This window comes from Neoarius graeffei, chromosome 9, assembly GCF_027579695.1.
Source record: "Neoarius graeffei isolate fNeoGra1 chromosome 9, fNeoGra1.pri, whole genome shotgun sequence".
In the NCBI taxonomy this organism is placed as follows: domain Eukaryota; kingdom Metazoa; phylum Chordata; class Actinopteri; order Siluriformes; family Ariidae; genus Neoarius; species Neoarius graeffei.
Genome location: NC_083577.1, coordinates 73,529,690 through 73,553,564, shown reverse-complemented (window position 1 = coordinate 73,553,564; position 23,875 = coordinate 73,529,690). Strand labels below are relative to the sequence as shown.

General features: G+C 46.6%; 1 protein-coding gene across 2 annotated transcripts in view; it reads right to left on the bottom strand.

Annotated features, from left to right (window-relative positions):
• znf142 (zinc finger protein 142) overlaps positions 1-23,875 on the bottom strand; it is a 32,253-nt gene that overhangs the window by 4,411 nt on the left and 3,967 nt on the right. The window contains exons 2-5 of one of the 2 annotated variants that reach the window (XM_060930248.1): positions 5,844-6,058; positions 3,861-4,049; positions 1,548-2,372; positions 1,079-1,256 (exon numbers count right to left, since the gene is read on the bottom strand). In XM_060930248.1, the coding sequence (XP_060786231.1) occupies positions 1,079-1,256; positions 1,548-2,372; positions 3,861-4,049; positions 5,844-5,931 (1,280 nt within the window). In that variant the 5' untranslated portion in view covers positions 5,932-6,058. The remainder of the gene's footprint in view (positions 1-1,078; positions 1,257-1,547; positions 2,373-3,860; positions 4,050-5,843; positions 6,059-23,875) is intronic. The other variant, XM_060930249.1, reaches the window with a different exon arrangement.

Sequence of the window (23,875 nt, the reverse complement as noted above, 5' to 3'; positions counted from 1 at the left end):
ATGTACTTTCTTGAAATTACACTGGAATGGAAAATAATAATAGGTTAAACACGTTTTAAAATAATGCTTCACTCTGAAAGAATTTGGAGTCATTTGGTTCACATTTTCACATACATCCAATTACATTTTTTTGGTTTGCTTGTTTTCTGATGATTCTAGTCCCTTAAAGTATTTTTATTAACAATTACAAACATCATCAATTGCTTCCAAAAATTATAAGGACACACTTAAATTTGGTGGGACAGTGTGTGTCCTTGTCATTTTTGGATGCCCCCCCCCCAAAAAAAAAATCCAACTCATTTTTGTAATGTTGCTTTATTATTTTTATAAAGTTTTTAAGCTTCAATAATTTGTCTGTGGGTTTCTGATTAATGTTTTCATATGACATTCATAAACAAGAGTGCTCTGAGAGCACAATATCCCCCACTGGCAACCATATCTATGCTATAAGTGCTTAATACAGCCTCATGAAATTGTCAAAGTACAAGTTTGGTAATCAAGGGCCATAACTCTGGTAAAATGCGACTGAACTGAACAAAACTGCAATATGTGTATTATCGACATATAACAAAGAATCCTGTCAAGTTTCGTGAAATTCCTCAAAAAATTGTGAGAGGAGTTGAATTCAGAAGGTGAGTACCCCTCCCTGGACGGACAGACAGACATCACCACGACATAATCCCCTTTCGGGCCTTTTGGCCAGCAGGGGATACAAACCATAAACGTGCACTGTACTTAATTCACTCAGTGCTCCGGTTTCCCCCATAGTCCAAAGACATGCAGGTTAGATTAATTGGTAGCTCTAAATTGACTAAGTGTGAATATGAGTGTGAATGGTTGTATGGTTGTTTGTCTCTATGTGGCAGCCCTGTGATTATTTGGCAACTTGTCCAGGGTGTACCCCGCCTCTCACCCATAGTCAGATGGGATAGGCTCCAGCTTGCCTGCAACCCTGCATAGGATAAGCGGCTACAGGTGATGGATGGATGGGCTTAATAGGGAATGTAGTAAATTTGGATATTCATAAATACATCAAGCGGGGGGGAAATCCCTACAAACAAACAAGACCAATACGCACCTGAGATCACCAGTGTGTTTGCGCATGTGGACATTTAGGTAGTGCTTCCATTTGGTCACATAACCACATTCTGAACACATGTGCTGTTTGTCTTCAGAGTGTGTCAGCATGTGTTTCGAGAGATACGTTTCATCCCGGCATCTAAATTCACACAGTGAACATTTGTGTGGCTTTTCACCTGAGAAAATGAATAAAGAAATGCATGCCTATTACACTTAAATATACAACATCAGTGTTCCCCAATCCTGGTCTTTGTGTATTCCTGTCTTACGTATTTTAAGGTTTTCCCTAATCCTAACACACAAACTCATTCAGCTAACTAACAGGCCTAAACTGGGTTAAACTCCTGTGTTCAAAGAGGAGAAAGACTAGAACATCTAGGACAGTGGTACTTGGGGATGAGGGAAAAGAAACACTGTTCGACATGACACAGCAATTAAAAAATACCAAATACAAAAGGTCAACTTACCAGTATGCACCAGCATGTGTCTTTTAAGCACTCTTTTGTGAGCGGTCATAAAGCTGCACTCTGGGCACTTGTTTGTTTTCTCATTTGCATGAAGATGTCCTACATGCTGGTTAAATACCACTGGATTGAAAGTGGTGAAAGGACAGAAGCTACATCTGAGCTGTGTCTCTCCAGCATGGCCCTGTCTTTTGTGCTGCTGCAAACGGCTCTTGTTGGAACATGAGAAGTCACAATGTGTGCAGTGAAAGGCTTGATGTGTGCGGAAATGAACCTCCATATCTTCTTTGCTTCCGAACAGTGCACAGCAGGCATGGTGATGACACTTTATAGCTTTAATACCATGTGCATCCAATGCATGCTTCTGAAGCAGCTTCTTATCTGTGGATTGAAAGACGCAACCTTGGTAGAAGCATGCCAGAGGCTGCCCGTTCTGTGTGATATGATGGGACTTCATATGACTCTTTAATGCCTGACTCTGGTGAAAGCTTTTTTGGCAAGTAGGGCATGTGTAGAGATCTTGGTGAGCATCCTTTTTTCCTTGATGGCCATGCACGCTGGTGATGTGGCGGTGCAGGGTGTTACGTTCCACAGCAGCATACTCACACAGCTGACAGCGATGCAGCTTCTCACCAGACTCCCTGAGCATGTGGATACGCAGCTTGCTTTTGCTGGTAAAGTAATGCTTGCAGGTGGGACACTGCAGGCTGGGGTCAGGAAAATGGAGACGCATGTGCTCCATTAGGTGAGAGCGCGTCTTAAAGCAGCGCCGGCATTCTGTACATATGTGAGTACGAAACATGTGCTCTGTGCCTTCTGCTACATGATCTGCAACACAGCAACACACAAACTTAGATATCCAGGATTGTGTACATTACATACACAATCTGCTTTAATAAAAAGTATATTACAGTTTTTACAAATAATAACAAGCGTTATTAACAAACAAATTCACATCTTTTATAAGAAAGTAATCAACAATGTAAAGAAAAGGTACATTACAACACTAAACTTTGTTTTCCACTAAGAGCGCATCCCAAAGTGTCATTCATTTTATACCAAAGCAATTTGCCAACGATTACAATTTTGTGCGAATTAAAGCTATACGGCCTTTCGATTTCATAAAATCAGTGAAATTTAGTTCCCTCTGAAATTTGATCATTGTGATGCATGTTTATTTCTGCAATATCTCAAAAAAAAAAATCTGTGGCTGGGAAGTTATTTAATTTGAGGGGACTCCCTAGCAAATAATGTGCATGAAATCACTCGCTTCGCACAGTCAAGCAGACAGAGGAAGTCTGTGTGCGCGCGCATGTGCAGGTTTACCCGTTTCTTCTTCTTTTCCTTCTTCTTTTGGGTTGTATGGCAGCTGGCATCCAGTGTTGCATTACTGCCATCTACAGGTTTACCTCTGACCATGCACTGACCGTTACATAATTCTGTCACTAAACGAACAGCTGATCACACCGAGGTGCTCGCTGACCGCCGATATTTATTAGTTTGGTCCTGCGTTTCCTTTCCTTCACAACATAACATCTTTTCTTTTCACTTTCCGTTACTGTAGTCGGTCTTTCACATTTCATTCGCACACTTGTGTCCTCCATTTTCCTCTCCCGTTTCAAATTTGTATCCGACAATGTCTTGCATGAACAGGGAAAGCCCATCATGTAATACATGACATGGTATCTTGAATTGGGTCATGGTGAAGCAGGCAAAAATAGCAGAGAATTTAGGGCCACGTGGCCCTAAATTGATTAATTGTTCTATTTTTTTAAAAAACCTAATAAAATTGGAAGTCTGTGATTCGAATTCAGTAGCTTTCGGTCCACTAAACAAAAATAACTGGATGTCAGGGAAAATTCTTTTTATAACCTAAACTTGAAAAATTTGAAAAGGCAGTCTACCTTTAAAGAACGGCTATAAACCGTTCTTTCCCATGTCAGAAAATGTAAAGAAACAGCGTTCCCTCAGACGTTACCAAGAGTTAACACCGAAGACTCCTGCCCAAAATGCAAATATCTCTTCACAGAAAACTTCACCACATCAACAATGACACATATTTTATTATTTGTTCATTTGGACAGTCCACTGTAAAAGTCCTGATATCAGTTATTATAGAATAGAATGTAGAATGAGTGCATTAATATAAACCTGTAATTTGTCTTATAGCTGAATTACTGTGAGAGGTGCTATTAGAGAAAATTAATCAACAGCTTCTGACCAAACAGGATCAACAGTGATGTGGTTTCAAATATTAAAAAAAAAAAAGTTTTATTTGGTTTGTTTGTTTAAAAGAGAATATAAAGGATTACTCACCTTGGACTGACACTACAGATGTTTTCCTCTGACGAACTGATGCTTTTGCTCCTTTTCGAGGCTGTGGAGTGTCAGTCTCAACCTCCTCATCTTGAGACAAAGCTGGAGAAATCTTTTTTTGGATTGTTCTCTTTTTGCGAGAGTTTTTATTGCACGCTGTGTCATTTATGTCTTTCTCCTCATTACCAGCTAATAAAAAAAAAACAAAAAAAAAAACATACGAGTGTGTTAGAGGTAATACAATACAGTAGTACAATAAATTTAATTAATGAACAATTAATTTTCATAGTTCAATAATCAAATATCTTTTAAATATATCTGTTTGCCAGCTACACCAACCTTGTTTCTGCAGTTACTCTATTTTATCATGTAGACCTGTCATATACAACAGTACTTGTGCAAAATTCTTAGAAACATGCAAAGAAATGCTGTAAAACAAAGGCATTTTAAAAATATAAAAAGGACTTAAAATTTATAATTAAAAGTTTCTATATAAATATATACTAAAAAGCAATAAACAGGAATAAACTAAGTGGAGATTTAGAGTGATGAACCTTTACTTTTTAAAAATGCGTCAGTAGTCTCAGGTACACTTCATGCAGTTTTATAATGAGATTGGCTAGTAGGTTGATGCTAGTTATTGATGTGTGACGTAGTGCTGTAAAGTGTTACACAGTTCTCATGGTGGTGTAAAGTATTACACAGTTCTCACAAGAAGTCTCTGGGACACACCACCAGATTACATAACGCTATAACTGGCAAAATCGGTGCAGAGTCAGAATGGAAGACAAGCCCTTCTCTCTCTTACAAGTACTGTTAAAATGATTTTGAAGCTGATATTTTAAAGGTAAAATTCCTACATAATGCTGCTCTAAATCTAGATAAGATAGACTTTATTCAGCTCTCAGTGGGGTAATTTACATGGTCCAGCAGGTCACGGACAGAAAGAGTCAGGAATAGACAGTAACAAAAAAACTTGAGTGCAATAAAAATATTTTAAAAAAAAAGTCATAAAATAAAAAAACCAAACAACCCCCCCCCAAAAAAAAAACAACAACAAAAAAAACCCAAACAAACACAGGCCATGTATGTAATGTACACAGCAAAATAAGAAAGGAACTTAAATAAGAGTAATACTTCACCTGAAGTAGCAATATTGCACTAATAAAATACTGGCAACTGAAATAGGAATAGAAATATTGCACTAGGTAGTGAATGTTATTGCACAGCATAATATAACTAACAAGGATGGAATGTGTGTGTAAAGTAACCAATAAATGACAAAAAACACAGGATATGGACATAATTGTACACAACAATTATGAGAGTGGACATGAATAAGAAAATACTTGCAAATGAAAAGGATATTGTACTAAATAGTAATACTGTTGCACAGCATAAGTAGAAGATGGCGATGAGATGCAGATAAAGTGACAAAAAGGTGATAGTGACTTTGAGAAAACAGTGCTACATTATGCCAGGCTGTGACTGAAGAGTCGGGCAATAGTTGGGATGAAAGACCCGTGGTAGTGTTCCTTCTTGCACTGTGGGTGCAGCAGTCTGCTGCTGAAGGAGCTGCTCAGAGCGCCAACAGTCTCATGTAGAGGGTGAGAGGTGTTGCCCATGATTGGCATTAGTTTAGCTAACGTCCTCCTCTCACACACCTCCCCAATGGATTTTAGAGGGCAGTCTAGGACAGAGCTGGCCCTTTTCACCAGCTAGGTGCCAAAGACTTTTGCACAGTACAGTATGTCATATTGCAATTACACAATTACTGACTATAGCCCATCTTTTGCTGTACACAGTTTCACTGCTGTTCAATGGTTGTCCCTTTCAGTAAAGGTCAACTGTTTGTAGCTTCAAATGGGCTACAGTCAGTAACTGTATACCAATGAAGAGACCTATGTGGTCATTAGCTGTACCTTATAAACTGGTTTAGGTCTTTTTGATGGCTGGTAGACACCAACTTCATGCGTTTCTTACCCTTGTTCGAAGTCTCTGTCCCAGTCTCATTCTGCACACTGTTATAAAGCTGCTCCTCATTGCACACATCTAGTTTTTGCTCTTCCATCTTGCTACAGCTATGAAATCTCAGCTGGTAAATCTTCAAGATGTTTCTCACTCCATTAGTGTGTTAAACCATCAGCCAGTCTCTGGGAGACAAAAAGATCCATATCATATGTCTCTAAGGGGCACATCTGAAAAAAAAAAAAAAAGGAAAAAAAAAAAACCACCCACATTACACTTGACTGATAATACATTAGCTTGAGAAAACAAGTTGGGATTACTTTCATGGGGATCTAAATTTAGTGGACTAAAAGCGATATATATTTTCAACCCATGTGGTGTGTATATCTACATATATAACTGAATGCAAAAGTCTGCATACCCTGAAGACAAGTTTATATAGCGCCTTTCACCAAGCCAAGAAAGAAAGACAGCACAACTTTATTCATCACACACTTGTGAAATTCCTCTCTGCATTTAACCCATCTGAAGCAGTGAACACACACATGCACACACACATGAGCAATGAGCACACACACATACCCAGAGCAGTGGGCAGCCATGCTAACAGTGCCTGGGGAGCAGTTGGGAGTTAGGTGCCTCGCTCAAGGGCACCTCAGCCCAAGGCCGTCCCATATTAACCTAACCACATGTCTTTGGACTGTGGGGGAAACTGGAGCACCCAGAGGAAACCCACGCAGACACGGGGAGAACATGCAAACTCCACACAGAAAGGCTCCTGTTGGCCACTGGGCTCGAACCCAGAACCTTCTTGCTGTGAGGCAACAGTGCTAACCACTACACCACTGTGCCACCAAATAATCAAATCAATCAAAAGAAAACAGATAGTAGACACAGGAAAGTAAAAAACCAAAAGTGACAATTAACATGAGCATAAAGATAACAGATTTGTTCAAAGCACTGAAAAAGACATTGTTCCATCAATGATGGCAAGCCGTCCTGGCCCAGATGCAGCAAAACAGGCCCAAACCATGATACTACCACCACCATGTTTCACAGCGATCAATATTAAAAAAAAAAAATGAAGGAGACAAAGAAATATAATATATAGCAGCAAGACTAACTGACAAATGGTTTCTTTCAACACGTATTAAACGTAGCCACAGATTAAAATGCAAATTTTTGCAGCATAATCGACCACACCAGTTCTTTCAGTTGTAATATTCCCAAAATGCCTTGGTTACTGCCTGCCTTATGTTTTTGACTGTGTTCTTTGTTTTAGGACACATCCACATACATTTTTTTGTCGATATTTTTCAAAATAAATGTTTTCTTCATCGGATATACATTTTTGCGCTGAAATATTTGTCGGCTACAAAAAAGATACATAACTGTATTTTAACCAATTTAATTTTATTAGACAAGAGAAATTCAGTGACCTGTAAATTGTATGAGGGCAGTTTGACAGTCATGGGGAAAACTGCAAAGTTCATAATGTCAGCTCTCACAAAAATTTAAACAAACAGAATTAAATTTTACAGGTGTCTTTGATACAGTGAGGTAAAATGAGACTGAAATTGAAAATGGAATGGAAATATATTTCCCCAGTGTCATGGAGTGTACAGTGGAGCTTGAAAGTTTGGGAACCCTTTAGAATTTTCGATATTTCTGCATAAATATGACCTAAAACATCATCAGATTTTCACACAAGTCCTAAAAGTAGATAAAGAGAACCCAGTTAAACAAATGAGACAAAAATATTATACTTGGTCATTTATTTATTGAGGAAAATGATCGAATATTACATATCTGTGAGTGGCAAAAGTATGTGAACCTTTGCTTTCAGCATCTGGTGTGACCCCCTTGTGCAGCAATAACTGCAACTAAATGTTTCCGCTAACTGTTGATCAGTCCTGCACATGGGCTTGGAGGAATTTTAGCCCATTCCTCCGTACAGAACAGCTTCAACTCTGGGATGTTGGTGGGTTTCCTCACATGAACTGCTCGCTTTCGATTGGATTAAGGTCAGGACTTTGACTTGGCCATTCCAAAACATTAACTTTACTCTTCTTTAACCATTCTTTGGTAGAATTACTTGTGTGCTTAGGGTTGTTGTCTTGCTGCAAGACCCACCTTCTCTTGAGATTCAGTTCATGGACAGATGTCCTGACATTTTCTTTTAGAATTTGCTGGTCTCGTCTCATCTTCTTCCGCTTATCCGGGGCCGGGTCGCGGAGGCAGCAGTCTAAGCATGGAAGCCCAAACTTCCCTTTCCCCAGACACCTCGGCCAGCTCCTCGGGAAGAACACCGAGGCGTTCCCAGGCCAGCCGAGAGACATAGTCCCTCCAGCGTGTCCTGGGTCTTCCCTGAGGCCTCCTCCCGGGGGGACATGCCTGGAACACCTCCCCAGGAAGGCATCCAGGAGGCATCTGAAAGGGATGCCCGAGCCACCTCATCTGATTCCTCTCGATGTGGAGGAGCAGCGGCTCTACACCGAGCTCCTCCCGAGTGACTGTACTTCTCACCCTAAGGGAGCGCCCAGCCACCCTGCAAAGGAAACTCATTTCGGCCGCTTGTATCCATGATCTTGTTCTTTCGGTCATTACCCAAAGCTCATGACCATAGGTGAGAGTCGGAACGTAGATCGACCAGTAAATCGAGAGCTTCGCCTTTTGGCTCAGCTCCTTCTTGACCACGACGGCCCGGTAAAGCGACCGCATCACTGTGGAGGCCACACCGATCCGCCTGTCGATCTCATGCTCTATCCTTCCTTCACTTGTGAACAAGATCCCGAGATACTTAAACTCCTCCACTTGAGGCAGGACTTCTCCACCAACTTGGAGAGGACAAGCCACCCTTTTCCAGTCAAGAACCATGGCCTCGGACGTGGAGGTGCTGATTCTCATCCCAGCCGCTTCACACTCAACTGCAAACCGCCCCAGTGCATGCTGAAGGTCCTGGTTTGCAGAAGCCAACAGGACATCATCATCTGCCAAAAGCAGAGATGAAATCCTGTGGTTCCCAAACAGGATTCCTTCCGGCCCCTGGCTGCGCCTAGAAATTCTGTCCATAAAAATTATGAACAGAACCGGTGACAAAGGGCAGCCCTGCCAGAGTCCAACATGCACTGGGAACAGGTCTGACTTACTGCCGGCAATGCGAACCAGACTCCTGCTCCGTTCGTACAGGGACCGGACAGCCCTTAGCAAAGAGCCCCGAACCCCATACTCCCGAAGCACCCCCCACAGAATACCATGAGGGACACAGTAGAATGCCTTCTCCAGATCCACAAAGCACATGTGGACTGGTTGGGCAAACTCCCATGAACCCTCGAGCACCCTATGAAGGGTATAGAGCTGGTCCAATGTTCCGCAACCAGGATGAAAACCGCATTGTTCCTCCTAGATCCAAGGTTCGACTATCGGCCAAATTCTCCTCTCCAATACCCTGGAGTAAACCTTCCCTGGGAGGCTGAGAAATGTGATTCCCCTATAATTGGAGCACACTCCCCGGTCCCTTTTCTTAAAAAGAGGGACCACCACCCCAGTCTGCCACTCCAGAGGCACTGTCCCCGACCGCCACGCGATGTTGCAGAGGCGTGTCAACCAAGACAGCCCCACAACATCCAGAGACTTGAGATACTCGGGGCAGATCTCATCCACCCCCGGTGCCTTGCCACCGAGGAGCTTGCTAACCACTTCAGTGACTTCGGCTTGGGTAATGGACGAGTCCGCCCCTGAGTCATCAGCCTCCGCTTCCTCAATGGAAGACGTGACTGTGGGATTGAGGAGATCCTCGAAGTATTCCTTCCACCGCCCGACAATGTCCCCAGTCGAGGTCAACAGCTCCCCACCCGCACTGTAAACAGTGTTGGCAGAGTACTTCTTCCCCCTCCTGAGGCGCCGGACGGTTTGCCAGAATTTCTTCGAGGCCGACCGATAGTCCTCCTCCATGGCCTCACCGAACTCCTCCCAGTTCCGAGTTTTTGCCTCTGCAACTGCCCGAGCTGCGGCATGCCTGGTCTGCCGATACCCGTCAGCTGCCTCAGGAGTCCCGGAGGCCAACATGGCCCGAAAGGACTCCTTCTTCAGCTTGATGGCATCCCTTACTTTCAGTGTCCACCACCGGGTTCGGGGATTGCCGCCACGACAGGCACCGGAGACCTTGTGGCCACAGCTCCGAACAGCCGCATCTACAATGGAGGTAGAGAACATGGTCCACTCAGACTCAATGTCTCCCACCTCCCTTGGAAGCTGGGAGAAGCTCTCCCAGAGGTGGGAGTTAAGGACCTCCACGACAGAGTGCTCGGCCAGACGTTCCCAGCAGACCCTCACCATACGTTTGGGTCTGCCAGGCCTGTCCAGCTTCCTCCTCTGCCAGCGGATCCAACTCACCACCAGGTGGTGATCAGTTGACAGCTCAGCCCCTCTCTTCACCCGAGTGTCCAAAACATAGGGCTGGAGATCCGATGAAACGACAACAAAGTCGATCATCGACCTCCAACCTAAGGTGTCCTGGTGCCACGTGCACTTATGGACACCCCTATGCTCGAACACGGTGTTCGTTATGGACAAACTGTGACTAGCACAGAAGTCCAATAACAAAACACCACTCGGGTTCAGATCGGGGAGGCCGTTCCTCCCAATCACGCCCCTCCAGGTGTCACTGTCATCGCCCACGTGAGCGTTGAAGTCCCCCAGTAGAACAATGGAGTCCCCAATCTGAGCACCTCTCAGTACCTCTCCCAGGGACTCCAAGAAGGCTGGATACTCTATACTGCTATTCGGCCTGTTGGTAACTCGCCAGCGCCCCCTATAACGATCCCACAATTCCTTGCGTGCTCCACCCGGATGTGACGTAAAGTGGAACTGCTTTAACTGTATCGAGAGCGCCTCGATTCGTGCTCTCGTGTTCTGACTACTGGAGTGGTCGGACGGACTGTAGGCACGCTCGCCTACAGTGTTGAGACTAACCGCTATTGTCTGAGAACAGCCTGTTCAAATTAGTTTCGGCCGAACTTTTGAACGACCCGCTAAGTTTCAGCGATATAGTGGTTTTGATTCTAAACCTTTGCAAAGTTTAACTACAGTTAAGTAGTTTTCCACGCTAAGAGGCATTTGCGGACAGCTTCGCTCCTCTCAGCCTTTTTCTCGTCGACGCATCACCAGAGGTTTCTCCTGAAGCACCGTGGGCCAGCTAGGCCTCCATCTCCCTGCTTCGTTAGCCGCGGTTGGACGCAACGCGCCGCTAACCTCCTCTCCTCGGACTGCGACCCTCAGCGCGGACATCGGAGAAAGAACTTCCATCGCATTGAGTAGGCACTTGGGCAAATTTTAATTTGTAGCTTATTCAGATGGTTGTTAGGGTCATGTTTAAGCTTTGAGCTATTTAGCATACCCACTCAGACACGGAAGGTGTTTGTTTTTATTGTTTGTTTGTTTGTTTTTATTGTTTGTTTTGGTTCTGTTTTTTTTTTTCTTTGAACTTGTTAGACAGGGTATCTTGCATGATATCTTTCCTTAACTCCATTGCTAGCTTCCCTATCTGATTAGCAGCGCAGCGACAAGTTTGTTATTTTAAGCTCCGAGGCTAGACCGCTACAAGGCCTAGTTCTCTCCATCCAACACATATACACACTCTCTCACTCTCTGTCTCTCTCTCTCTCTCTCTCTCGCGTTGAGTTCTTTGCCTAGATAGTCTGTTGGAAATTGTTGTTAAGTGCAGTGTTTGGATCCAGCTGTAGCGTGGTCAGATTCTCCTTAGCAACTTATTGCTAGCTACCTCAGGGTGATACGCTAGCTCGTAGGCTTGTGTTCTCGACTAGGCCTGCCGGCGCCATATTTCCCGACGCCATTTTGTTACCTCCCTCATTGAGTTACCTGTGATACGACACCTAGGCACTGACCGCCATTTTGTTTAAGCATTGCCAAAGTGGCTAGTCATTAGCATCTGCCCACAGATACCTACACAAAGCACACATTAGCCACAGAGCTAATCCTTTGTTCTATTTAGCTAACATTCCTTTGTTTTAGCTAACGACAAGCTAGGTCACACACACACACACACACACACACACACACACACACAAGGGATTCTCTTCTCTCTCTTTCCCTCAACTTTATAGTCCAGGTGTAATTGTTCCATTGTTTTGTCTTGTTATTACCTTTGCCGACATTGAATGTATTTTGAGATTATTATTATTATTATTAGTGAGTAGTAGACAAATAAAAGCTAATAAAATTGAATTGCATTTTACTTGTTCCTGTTGTTTATTCACAAGGTCAACTATTTAGAACTCCTTTTTCCTTCAGAATTTAGCTTTTGTATACAACTGGGTTTCCCATCTAATACAGAGCTACCATTAATCTTGAATGTAACCATTCACGGTGAGTATTAAGATTAATAATTTAAGATTTTATGAGACTGATCTTTATTTATAAATTGATTAATTTAATTATCAATTATTACATAATTTATAATTTAATTAATCCCAATTCAACTTACATTAAAGTGGTGCCCCGTGTGAGGCATAGTTTAATGACCTTGTGAATTTCTCAACAATAACTTGTAAACTGCTGTATACCCAAAATCAACTGCCAAGGTATAACACAGATGACTTTAATGGTGAATCATTAACAGTGTGTTAATCACAGAACTGAAATTCAGCTGCCAACCACAGTTAGCTGATAAACTGGTTTAATTGATTAGTACATTAGAGTAATATCTAATCCAAGTACTTAATTAATATTATTAATAATAATCATTATTGTTAACTAATTATTAATTGAGCTAATTAATACAAGTGAAACATTAGTGAAAACAAAGTAGCTAAGAAACCACATCAATTATTTAGCAACTTGGATTGAATTAAATTCTAACCTAATCAACACCTAGTATTAATTTCCTTTAAGTTAATTAATACATTTCGAACAAAATGTCGCGTTCCCCATCAAGGGAGTCAGAAGGGCCCCTCCTCTCTCTCTTCGACGTTGTAGGCGATTTAGGCCAAGTCCCGGAGGATAGGAGAAATTACTTCTGTGATCTGGACCAAAAGGCTCGCTTTGATGAAATACACATAGCCGTTAGGGAACTTAAGGAGCGTACTATGACTCTCCCAGAAGGGCTACCCAAATTGTTCATGATCTACTATAAGGAAATGGAACATGTGTGTATGACCCTCGAACAAGAGAAAAGAACACTAAAACGACAACTGGCCGAAGCTCAAAGGAGAGCAGAAAGCGCGGAGAGTAGCCTTGTGGGCCTGAGAGCCACACAAGATGAACTAAAGCGCGAAATAGAATACCTCAGAGAAGAAGTGACGCAAGCACGTCGCTCAGATGAGGGATCGGCCAAACCCTCCCAAGAACAGAGTTCCGCTCTGGAGGAGGAAGAACCTGAGCTTAGAACGGTAGATCAGACACCGCACTCAAGCTCAACTCGCGTGAAAGTCGCGCGATCGCCACCTCGTGGCGCTGGGAGTTTTTACTTTACTCCCCACTACACCCCCTCGCGCTTCAATATCGCTGCAGCCTCTAGCCCGCAGAAAACGCCGCGCTACGTACCCTCAGACTCCTCTGACGGAGAGGCCGCCTACAAGCCGAAACGCAGACATAGGCGATATGAGAGCAGCTCAAATAGCGAAGACAGCGAGGACCCCTACGGGTCAAAATCAAAACGCCTCGTCGCAGAACGCAAAACTAGGATCCGCCAAATCGACGTCCTTGCGAAAGACATAGAGCGTTTTGAGCCGGAAAATCATAGACACCGAAGCGTTAATGATTATTTCCGGGAAATCGAGCGTAGCCTCCTGGACCTGCCAGAGGCTACGTCGCATGAAAAGGCCAGACTAGTCTGGAAAACTTTAGGTAGTGGCGTACGAGCATTCGTTGAGACCTTACCGCAGTCAGTCCTCAACAACTACAAGAAAATACGCAAGTACTTGAAAGAGGAATACTCGTTGTACGAGGATGAGACTGCTGCGACGATGGGTGCTATTCTGATCAGACAGAAACGAAGCGAACACCCTCGCGAGTACTACCGTCGGCTCCGCGCAGCGTACTTTCAGGGCAGAAGCGAGCCCGGGCTAGAGGAAGATCGCAACTTCAAGTCCCTCTTCCTCCATAACCTTCACCCGTGCATCCGTAACCAAGTAACACTCGCGTGTCGCCAGCACCCCCATACTATGAGAGAAATGCGTCGCACCGCACAACTAACGTGGGAGACGTTCGTCCGACCCACAGACCGCCACGAGGACGATCCCAGAGTCCTCAGCCTATATGAGCAGGAAGGTCAGTCCTTAGGCCTAGAAGGGGGTGAAGCCCCAAACCGCGGGCCCCCTTGGGCGAACCCAAACCCCGGCCACCAGACGTCGAGTCAACCCAAAGGTAACTGGAAAGTTCGACAAGCTGGAGCCAAGGGGGAACAGGGCCCCAACGCCAAAGGGCAAGGTAACCGCAAACCTGGCAGTCACGGCCCTAAATCTCAGAATAGCGGACAGTCAAGGCCCCATCGCAACTCCTCTCGAAGGGAGCGGAGCCCTAAGCTAGCTACCGCTAAACAAGCCAACCAAGAGCCGCTTGGGATGGCAGAACTGAGGGCTGAATTAGCACGGATTAAACAAGCCAACCAAGAGCCGCTTGGGATGGCAGAACTGAGGACCGAATTAGCACGAGTTAAACAACTGCTGAGCAATAAGAACAGGAAGGGTAAGCCGAGCAAGGACAGGGACGAACCGTCAGCATGACTAGGCCGGGACCCATCCCCACCACCACCGCGTGTCTACCTCGTGGGGTGGGGAAAGGACCCCTGCCCAATAGGCAGCGATGAGTTGAAACCACCCCCTCCGTTAGTGAAGCCTGACCCGCAGGATGCACCCCTGACGCAGTTTCTTGGAGATTTGGTTAGGAAAGGCAACGCCAAGCGTATCTATACCCCAGTGGTGGTAGAAGGCAACGTTTCCCTCCAAGCTCTCTTGGATACCGGGTCAGAAATCACCCTGATGTGTTCCAAAGTCTTTGCAGAGGTTTCTGATGCGCGGCGCGCGCAAGGTAGACCCATCAGAACCGAACGTTGTGACGTCAACTTGGTTAGCTTCACCCAGAATCAAGCACCAGTAACAACCATTGCATGGTTAGAACTCACCTTCCAGGGCATGTCCATCACTCACCCCACTTACATCTGCTCTGTTGGGGTAGAACCGTTCCTCATTGGCCAAGACCTACTGGATAGGCTAGCGCCCCTCATTGACTGTCGTCGTGGGCAACTGTGGGCCCAGGTCGCGTCCCCACAGACCCCAGATCCTCGTCGTCATGATCGAGCCTGTTGCGATGAAGTTAGCGTGGAGGCTACTCCACCGATAGCTGAGTCAGGGCAGGTCCCCGAGAACCTCGAGACCACTCCGCTCCACCCTGAGCCGAGTCAAGACGCACCAAACTCAACCGACACTCTTCTCAACCGCAACGCGCTTGATGGCCACCCGTCTTTCCTTTGCTTTCTTGGCGAATCTGCCCCAACCAGGTACTACCCCTGGATATCTGGCAACATTATTGTCAACGGCGTCACGGCACCGGGCGTCAGGTTAGCGCTTTGGTCAGAGAAGTCAGCCATCAGCCAAACGTGGTTCGACATAGTGCGTCAGAGCACTCCTTCCCCTGTCTTTGTGCAGAAGAGCCACCGGCTACTGTCAGCCGAACAACCCCAGAGCCCCATCAAAGCCACGGGCGTCTGCGCCGTGTCGCTCGCCATCGGTCAGAGAGAATTCCTTCATTTCTTGAGTGTCATCCCCGGACTTCCTGACCCACTGGTCATTGGGGCAGACATCTTGGTCAGACTGGGAGCCCAACTGGACCTAGTCAACCGGGTCATCTGGACCCAAGCCGATGCTGCTAAGCACCCGTTCCAAGCTGACCCGGAACAAATGCGGTCAGGACAAACGATTCCCCAAGCTTGCCATGTCGCTAGCGAATTTGACATTGTCATTCCCGCTAGGACTGCTGGTTCCCCTCTTAAGCTGGTCATCATGAAAGACCAACAGTTTCGTAGCTCCCAGGCGTTCTTCCAGCCTCTCAGATTCTTCATGGAGCTTGACTTAGCCGTGTGTGGGACTCCGCTGCTTGAAGTGAGTCATCGTTCCGCTTACCTCCTGGTTCAAAACTCCACGCGGGACGCCATCACGATCCCCGCCCGTCGGCCTTTAGGCCTTCTGATAGACCAGGCATTCCATGACTTTGAACTCACCATTCCAGTCATCGGTGAGCTGCCAACGCCGGACACTCATTCCGATCCAGTGGAACCTCCCTGGATCACTCTTCCTTTCCACATGATCCGCGTCAAACCTCACGACATGCTTCGCGACGAGCGCATAGTCATGACCAGAACTGACACCCCGAAACACATGCTGGTGTACGCTCTTGCCACGCAATCGAGCAACGACACCCCTGCAACTGAGGTCGTCGATTCAGCTCTAGGTGAACCGTACCCAGGCTTCGAACGAGAAGTTCAACAACAGCTGGTGAAAGCTGACAGCCTGACCACGGACGCCCAGAGACGACAGCTCCGTGAACTGTTCTACGACTTCAAGGCGATCTGGGCGCGAGATTCCAATGACTGCGGAGTCACGGACATCCACACCGTCCGAATCCCAACAGATCCGAACGCTCCACCGACGTTCGTGCGGCAATACAAAATCCCGTTAGCCGCATACGACTCAATACAAGAAACACTGGACACTCTGCTGGAAAAGCAGATCATTCGTGAGTGTAACTCAACTTACAACTCCCCCTTGTGGCCGGTGCTGAAACCGAACGGCAAGTGGCGTCTCACCATTGACTATAGGCAGCTGAACAAGCAAGTGCCCTTGTCAAGATGGCCCATGATCCATCTGGATCAAGAACTTGCCAAGGTGAAGGGTGCAAAGTTCTTCTCCACCGCCGATGTGGCGAGTGGATTCTGGACCATGCGCGTGGATCCAGCTGACCAGCACAAGCTGGCCTTTTCCTTTGGGAACCGCCAGCTAACTTTCAACCGATGTCCGTTCGGCTACGCGAACTCCCCCGCTGAATTCAACATCTTCTTGCATAAGGCAATGAGCGATGCCGCAGCTCGTGGCAACTTGATCTATGTCGATGACATCCTCATTAGGTCACAGACTTTTGATGCACACCTCGAAGAGATACGCCATGTTCTGTCCCAGCTGTCCAGAGCAGGAGCGAAGCTCTCTGTCACCAAAGGGCAGTGGTGTCGCACCAAAGTCGAATACGTTGGACTGTGCGTTGGGCCAGATGGCATTGAACCCCAGTCGGGGAGGGTGCGGGCTATCCAAGACATCAAAGCCCCATCCAACGTACCCGAACTCAGGAGCTTCTTAGGGGTCTGCAACTACTCCCGACAGTTCATCGAGGACTACGCGGAGATAGCACGACCGCTCACCGAGCTCCTCCGAAAGGATAAACCCTTCCAGTGGAGTGAGCCTCAAGAACTCGCGTTCAAGAGCATGAAGCAGAAGCTCTGCTCTGCTCCCTGCCTCGCGTATCCCGACAAAGACAAACCGTTCTTCTTGGAGGCTAGTTTCTCCACCCACTGCCTGAGCGCTGCACTGTCACAGCAGCATGACAAAGATCGCCGTGTCGTAGCATACGCCAGTCGGCCCCTCAGTGCTGTGGAGTTTAAATTTTCAGACTGCGAAAAAGCCCTGCTGGCCACGGTCTGGGCCGTTGAACACTTTCGCAGTTACATTGGTGGCCAGAAGGTGGTGATAGAGACCAATCATCAACCGGTCTCGTTCTTGAACAGCCAGAGGCTGAGAGAGGGAAGAGTTTCGAATAGTCGCATCGCAGCTTGGATGATGGCATTACAGGGCTACGACGTCGAGGTGAAGTACGCCCAGAACCACAAGATGGTGCTTGGCCGAGGGCTGGCGGAATGCCAGCATTGCGACTGCGAGAATAGTCCAGATCAAACCGAACTAACAACCGTACCTGCTCTCCCCTCCGACCACCACTACTATGACGAGAACGTCTGCAAAGACCTCCCCACCGCTTACATAGATGGATGCTCATTCCATCATGAACGCAAAGTGCAAGCCGGTGTCGGTATCGTATGGGCGAACGGCCCTATACAAGGGAAATACCAACATCGACTCGGGGCTAAGACTAGCCAATATGCGGAGGTAGCAGCCGTGCTCATCGTCCTGCAACAAGCTGCCCGTGAGAACATCAAGCGGTTAGTCCTCTGCTCTGATTCAAATTATGCCAGGCATAGCTTCGTCTCACACTTTCCCTCGTGGAAGGTGCAGGACATGAAAAACGCAAGGGGCAAGGAAGTGAAACACTCCGAACTCTTCCTAGCATGCGATCGACTCGTAACCGAACAGGGAATGTGCGTCTATTGGAAGAAGGTGAAGGGACATTCTCAAGTCCCAGGACCTGACAAAGTCGGTAACGATGAGGCAGATGGCCTCGCCAAAGCGGGAGCCGTAGACGGCCCCCTTTGGGAATTCCAGCCGTCATGGCTTCCCGAGACGCCACACCATAACGTAACCGCGATTACTCGCCGACAGGCTAGAGCAGGTCAAACTGACGCAGTACCCCAAGCAGGAACCGTGCAACTCGGCCGACTGCCCCAGGACGCCGACCTGGTGTCTATGCAGGAAAGGGATCCCGTGATCCACCAAATCCGTAAGTTCCTTGCGGACCCCGTGGCGTCCCCAATTTCCCCACAAGAGTTGCAACAGTCCCGAGACTTAAATCACCTTCACAATCTCAAAAACGGCTTAAAACTCGAGAAAGGACTCCTGGTGTACACACCACGCAACCAGGGACCTCCCCGGTGGGTCGTGCCCACAGATCATAGGGGGGTCATGTTGCAGTACGCTCACGACAGCCCGTGCGGGGGCCATAGGAACGCTCAGGCGACCTACCAGACACTCCAACAGATTGTCTATTGGCCCTTCATGATTCAGGACGTTACCGAGTATGTCAAAGGGTGCTTGATTTGCTGCCAATTCCGACCAGCCCAACCGTTGAACCGCGCCCCACTGCAAAGCAAAGGCATCTCATTCCCCTGGTCTAATCTCCAGATAGACTGGGTCGGACTGGTGCCGAAATCGGCTCGAGGTAATAAGTACCTCCTGACCGTCACTTGCGCGTTCACGAAGTGGGTGGAATGCTTGCCCGCCCCAAACGAAACCGCAGAGACCACCGCTCTCCTTCTTATGAACCATGTGTTCAGCCGTTGGGGCTTGCCCCTATCCATTGATTCCGACCGAGGTACTCATTTCACCGCAGAGGTCATGAGAGTGTTGTGGGAGATGCTCGGAGTCGAGGCAAAATTCCACATCGCGTATCATCCTCAGTCTTCCGGTCAGGTCGAACGCGCCAACCAAACCATCGTGAGCATGCTTCGCAAGTATGTGAGTCACCATGGCAAAGATTGGGACATCAAACTCCCTCTGGTGCTGATGGCCATTCGGTCCACTCCTCACCGCACCACCGGAGTCACCCCGTTCGAAATGATGACTGGCCGTGAAATGGTTCTTCCCTTACACCTCCTCTACCGACCAGAGGACCTAAGAGTTGCCACTGCGTACACCGCACACCAGTACGTCACCGACTTGCAACGCCACTTGCAGGCCACATTTGCGTGGGCCCAGGAACACCTCGAAAAGAGTGCGAAAGGACAGAAAGCTTACTACGACAGAAAGGCGACACACCGTGAGTACGAAGTAGGCGACAGAGTCCTATACTTCAATTTCACCAAACCGGTAGGAGTAGCCAGAAAATTCTTACCCCGTTGGTCCGGTCCTTTCGAAATCGTCGGTAAACTGTCCCCCGTCGCCTACCGCATCAAAACTTCGAAGCCCAGCCAGGCGCCTTCGTATAGATGGGTCCATAGCAACCAAATAAAGCTTTTTGAGCAGTCCACACTCCATAGGGTGGTGGACAAACAATAAGTTATAGCCTGCCCAACTTAGTTGCATGCCTCTCAATCCATAAGCGTGCATCTATAAGTAACCACCCTTGTTACCACTCAAATCGGAATAACAAACTCCTGTATGTTGCAGAATGGCCCCTCTCTGGATCCTCGGCATCTTTCTAGTCCTGCAGACCACATTGGCCGGTAACATAGTGGAACCAGGTCCGCCGAGTGGCATCGTTCTCCAAGATGCCCCAGGACTGCTCCTCACCAATTGCCGCGTCCATACCCAGCGCGTGTACACCCGCCTCGATCCTTGGGACGTGTACCGTAAGCATTTTAGATCGCCCACACAAACAAACCTCGAAACCGGGCCTGACTCCGAGATTGGGTCCAACATCGAACACGCCAAGCGTACCACAGTTCACATGCTCGAACAGTTACAGAAGTTCATAGTCACTGAGGAGGAACTCAGCGGCAAAACACGCCCTAAACGGTTCCTCGGAGGACTACTTACTGCTGCATCCGCCATTGGCTCTCTGTTCTCAATGGGCCTCTCTGCCGTTAACACCGTTAGCCTGACCGCAGTCAAACGAGAAATGAACATTCTTAAGGAAGAAATGCCAGAAATCCAGGGTAGACTACTAACTCAACAGGAGGAGCTGCAGGGCCTAGGCAAAACCCTGCAGGGAACCATACTAACCGTTAACATGCATTCTACATTAATCAAGAACACAGTACATGCCGTAGACAGGCTAGCAGCAATCATGAGAAGCGAAGTCAAGTATGTCCGAGTAATCCGAGACCTAATGCAGGACCTGATGAGAGAAGTAAGTAGCTCTCTCAGCACCCTGAGTGGAGGTAAAATCCCACCATATTTGATACCCCTCAGCATGGTTGACAGCATACTCCGATCTACTACCACGACTAACGTTTACTCATCACAGATTCATCTGGCTTATAGTCTTGGCAGTGCTATCCCCATTTTTGTGAACCCTCAAAACCTAGAAATAGGCTTCATCCTCAATCTCCCCGTTATTGAACGGCAAAACATATACAGAATCAAATCTGTCCTTAATGTAGGTTTCTGGAACAACGACGTACACGTACGTTTGCAGACACCTCCCACCATAGCCTATCACGATGACAACCCCTCTATCTACCTCGTCCCTAACTTAGACATGTGCACCTCTACCAAAGATATCCACTGGGTCTGCCCCAGCAATCCCTTTATCCGAGACACCACAGACCGTCTCTGTGGACTGACAAAAGTCCCCGAGCAGAAGTGTGCAGGCAAATTGTCTATTAAAGATGAAGGAATAGGAACTAGAGTAGAAAGAGCTGGTGATCGGTGGCTAATCAACACTCCCCAAACTGAGATTCTGGTATCATATGATCAACATAACACTGCCACTAGAATGAAGATCCCTAACGAAACCTCTCTCCTAAGTGTCCCACTAGGAGCCACTGTTCACGTGGGTGACATCACCCTCCATCACCTTAGCGCTGACCAGTATGAGACCGAGATAGAAATGCCCGATGCCTTCCCAGGTCACGAACTTGAGATAAACTCCACCCTCCAAGCACAACTACTGCTGGAAGGGACCAAAACCGTGCAATTCGATCTTAAGCCCACTGGCATCGCTACCACTTTCTTGAATAAACCCTTCGTCCGATCAAGGATCTTTAATAAGCCGAATTGCGCTGGGATTTCTAGCTAGCGGTTGGGTTATCACAGTCTTCATAGCCATCACTCTACATAGGTACATACTGACACTACACCGCAAACTGGACAAAACGATCTACGCACCTGAGAAATTAGATCGTGGCATTGTCCGATTCTCCATCAGGCCTAAGGCCTCCACTAACTTTCTTGAAGAGTAGGCTTGCTAACACGCTAACTAACCCCTCTTTTCCATTTTCCTTTATGGAGTTTTGATTATTTTTGTTTGCTGTGTGAAATATTGTATGTAGAAGGTAGTTAAGTAGCCATAGTGTAATTGTTTTCATGTCCAAGTGCCTATGCTTTCATGCCCAAGTGCCTATGCATCTTATGGACTGTATGAAATGAATTGAACTGTTGAACTGTGTCTGAAAGACTTTTCACAGAAAGGACCCTTGGAACTACCTCATTGTGGAACTACCTCATTGTGGATTACTAGGGACCGTGGGTCGCAGACTAAACACCATGTGCCCATAGGGTATCACTCCTTTCAGCGCCTATGGCCAAGGGGGGAATGTTGGTAACTCGCCAGCGCCCCCTATAACGATCCCACAATTCCTTGCGTGCTCCACCCGGATGTGACGTAAAGTGGAACTGCTTTAACTGTATCGAGAGCGCCTCGATTTGTGCTCTCGTGTTCTGACTACTGGAGTGGTCGGACGGACTGTAGGCACGCTCGCCTACAGTGTTGAGACTAACCGCTATTGTCTGAGAACAGCCTGTTCAAATTAGTTTCGGCCGAACTTTTGAACGACCCGCTAAGTTTCAGCGATATAGTGGTTTTGATTCTAAACCTTTGCAAAGTTTAACTACAGTTAAGTAGTTTTCCACGCTAAGAGGCATTTGCGGACAGCTTCGCTCCTCTCAGCCTTTTTCTCGTCGACGCATCACCGGAGGTTTCTCCTGAAGCACCGTGGGCCAGCTAGGCCTCCATCTCCCTGCTTCGTTAGCCGCGGTTGGACGCAACGCGCCGCTAACCTCCTCTCCTCGGACTGCGACCCTCAGCGCGGACATCGGAGAAAGAACTTCCATCGCATTGAGTAGGCACTTGGGCAAATTTTAATTTGTAGCTTATTCAGATGGTTGTTAGGGTCATGTTTAAGCTTTGAGCTATTTAGCATACCCACTCAGACACGGAAGGTGTTTGTTTTTATTGTTTGTTTGTTTGTTTTTATTGTTTGTTTTGGTTCTGTTTTTTTTTTCTTTGAACTTGTTAGACAGGGTATCTTGCATGATATCTTTCCTTAACTCCATTGCTAGCTTCCCTATCTGATTAGCAGCGCAGCGACAAGTTTGTTATTTTAAGCTCCGAGGCTAGACCGCTACAAGGCCTAGTTCTCTCCATCCAACACATATACACACTCTCTCACTCTCTGTCTCTCTCTCTCTCTCTCTCTCTCGCGTTGAGTTCTTTGCCTAGATAGTCTGTTGGAAATTGTTGTTAAGTGCAGTGTTTGGATCCAGCTGTAGCGTGGTCAGATTCTCCTTAGCAACTTATTGCTAGCTACCTCAGGGTGATACGCTAGCTCGTAGGCTTGTGTTCTCGACTAGGCCTGCCGGCGCCATATTTCCCGACGCCATTTTGTTACCTCCCTCATTGAGTTACCTGTGATACGACACCTAGGCACTGACCGCCATTTTGTTTAAGCATTGCCAAAGTGGCTAGTCATTAGCATCTGCCCACAGATACCTACACAAAGCACACATTAGCCACAGAGCTAATCCTTTGTTCTATTTAGCTAACATTCCTTTGTTTTAGCTAACATTCCTTTGTTTTAGCTAACGACAAGCTAGGTCACACACACACACACACACACACACCTCCACACACGCACACACAAGGGATTCTCTTCTCTCTCTTTCCCTCAACTTTATAGTCCAGGTGTAATTGTTCCATTGTTTTGTCTTGTTATTACCTTTGCCGACATTGAATGTATTTTGAGATTATTATTATTATTAGTGAGTAGTAGACAAATAAAAGCTAATAAAATTGAATTGCATTTTACTTGTTCCTGTTGTTTATTCACAAGGTCAACTATTTAGAACTCCTTTTTCCTTCAGAATTTAGCTTTTGTATACAACTGGGTTTCCCATCTAATACAGAGCTACCATTAATCTTGAATGTAACCATTCACGGTGAGTATTAAGATTAATAATTTAAGATTTTATGAGACTGATCTTTATTTATAAATTAATTTAATTATCAATTATTACATAATTTATAATTTAATTAATCCCAATTCAACTTACAGGCCCGTAGGCACAAACAACAGCAAGGGGCCTCTCCCCAATCCGAAGGCGCAGAGAGGCAACCCTCTCGTTCACTGGGGTAAACTCCAACACATGGTGGCTGAGCTGGGGAGCTATAAGCAAGCCCACACCAGCCCGCCGCCATTCACCATGGGCAACTCC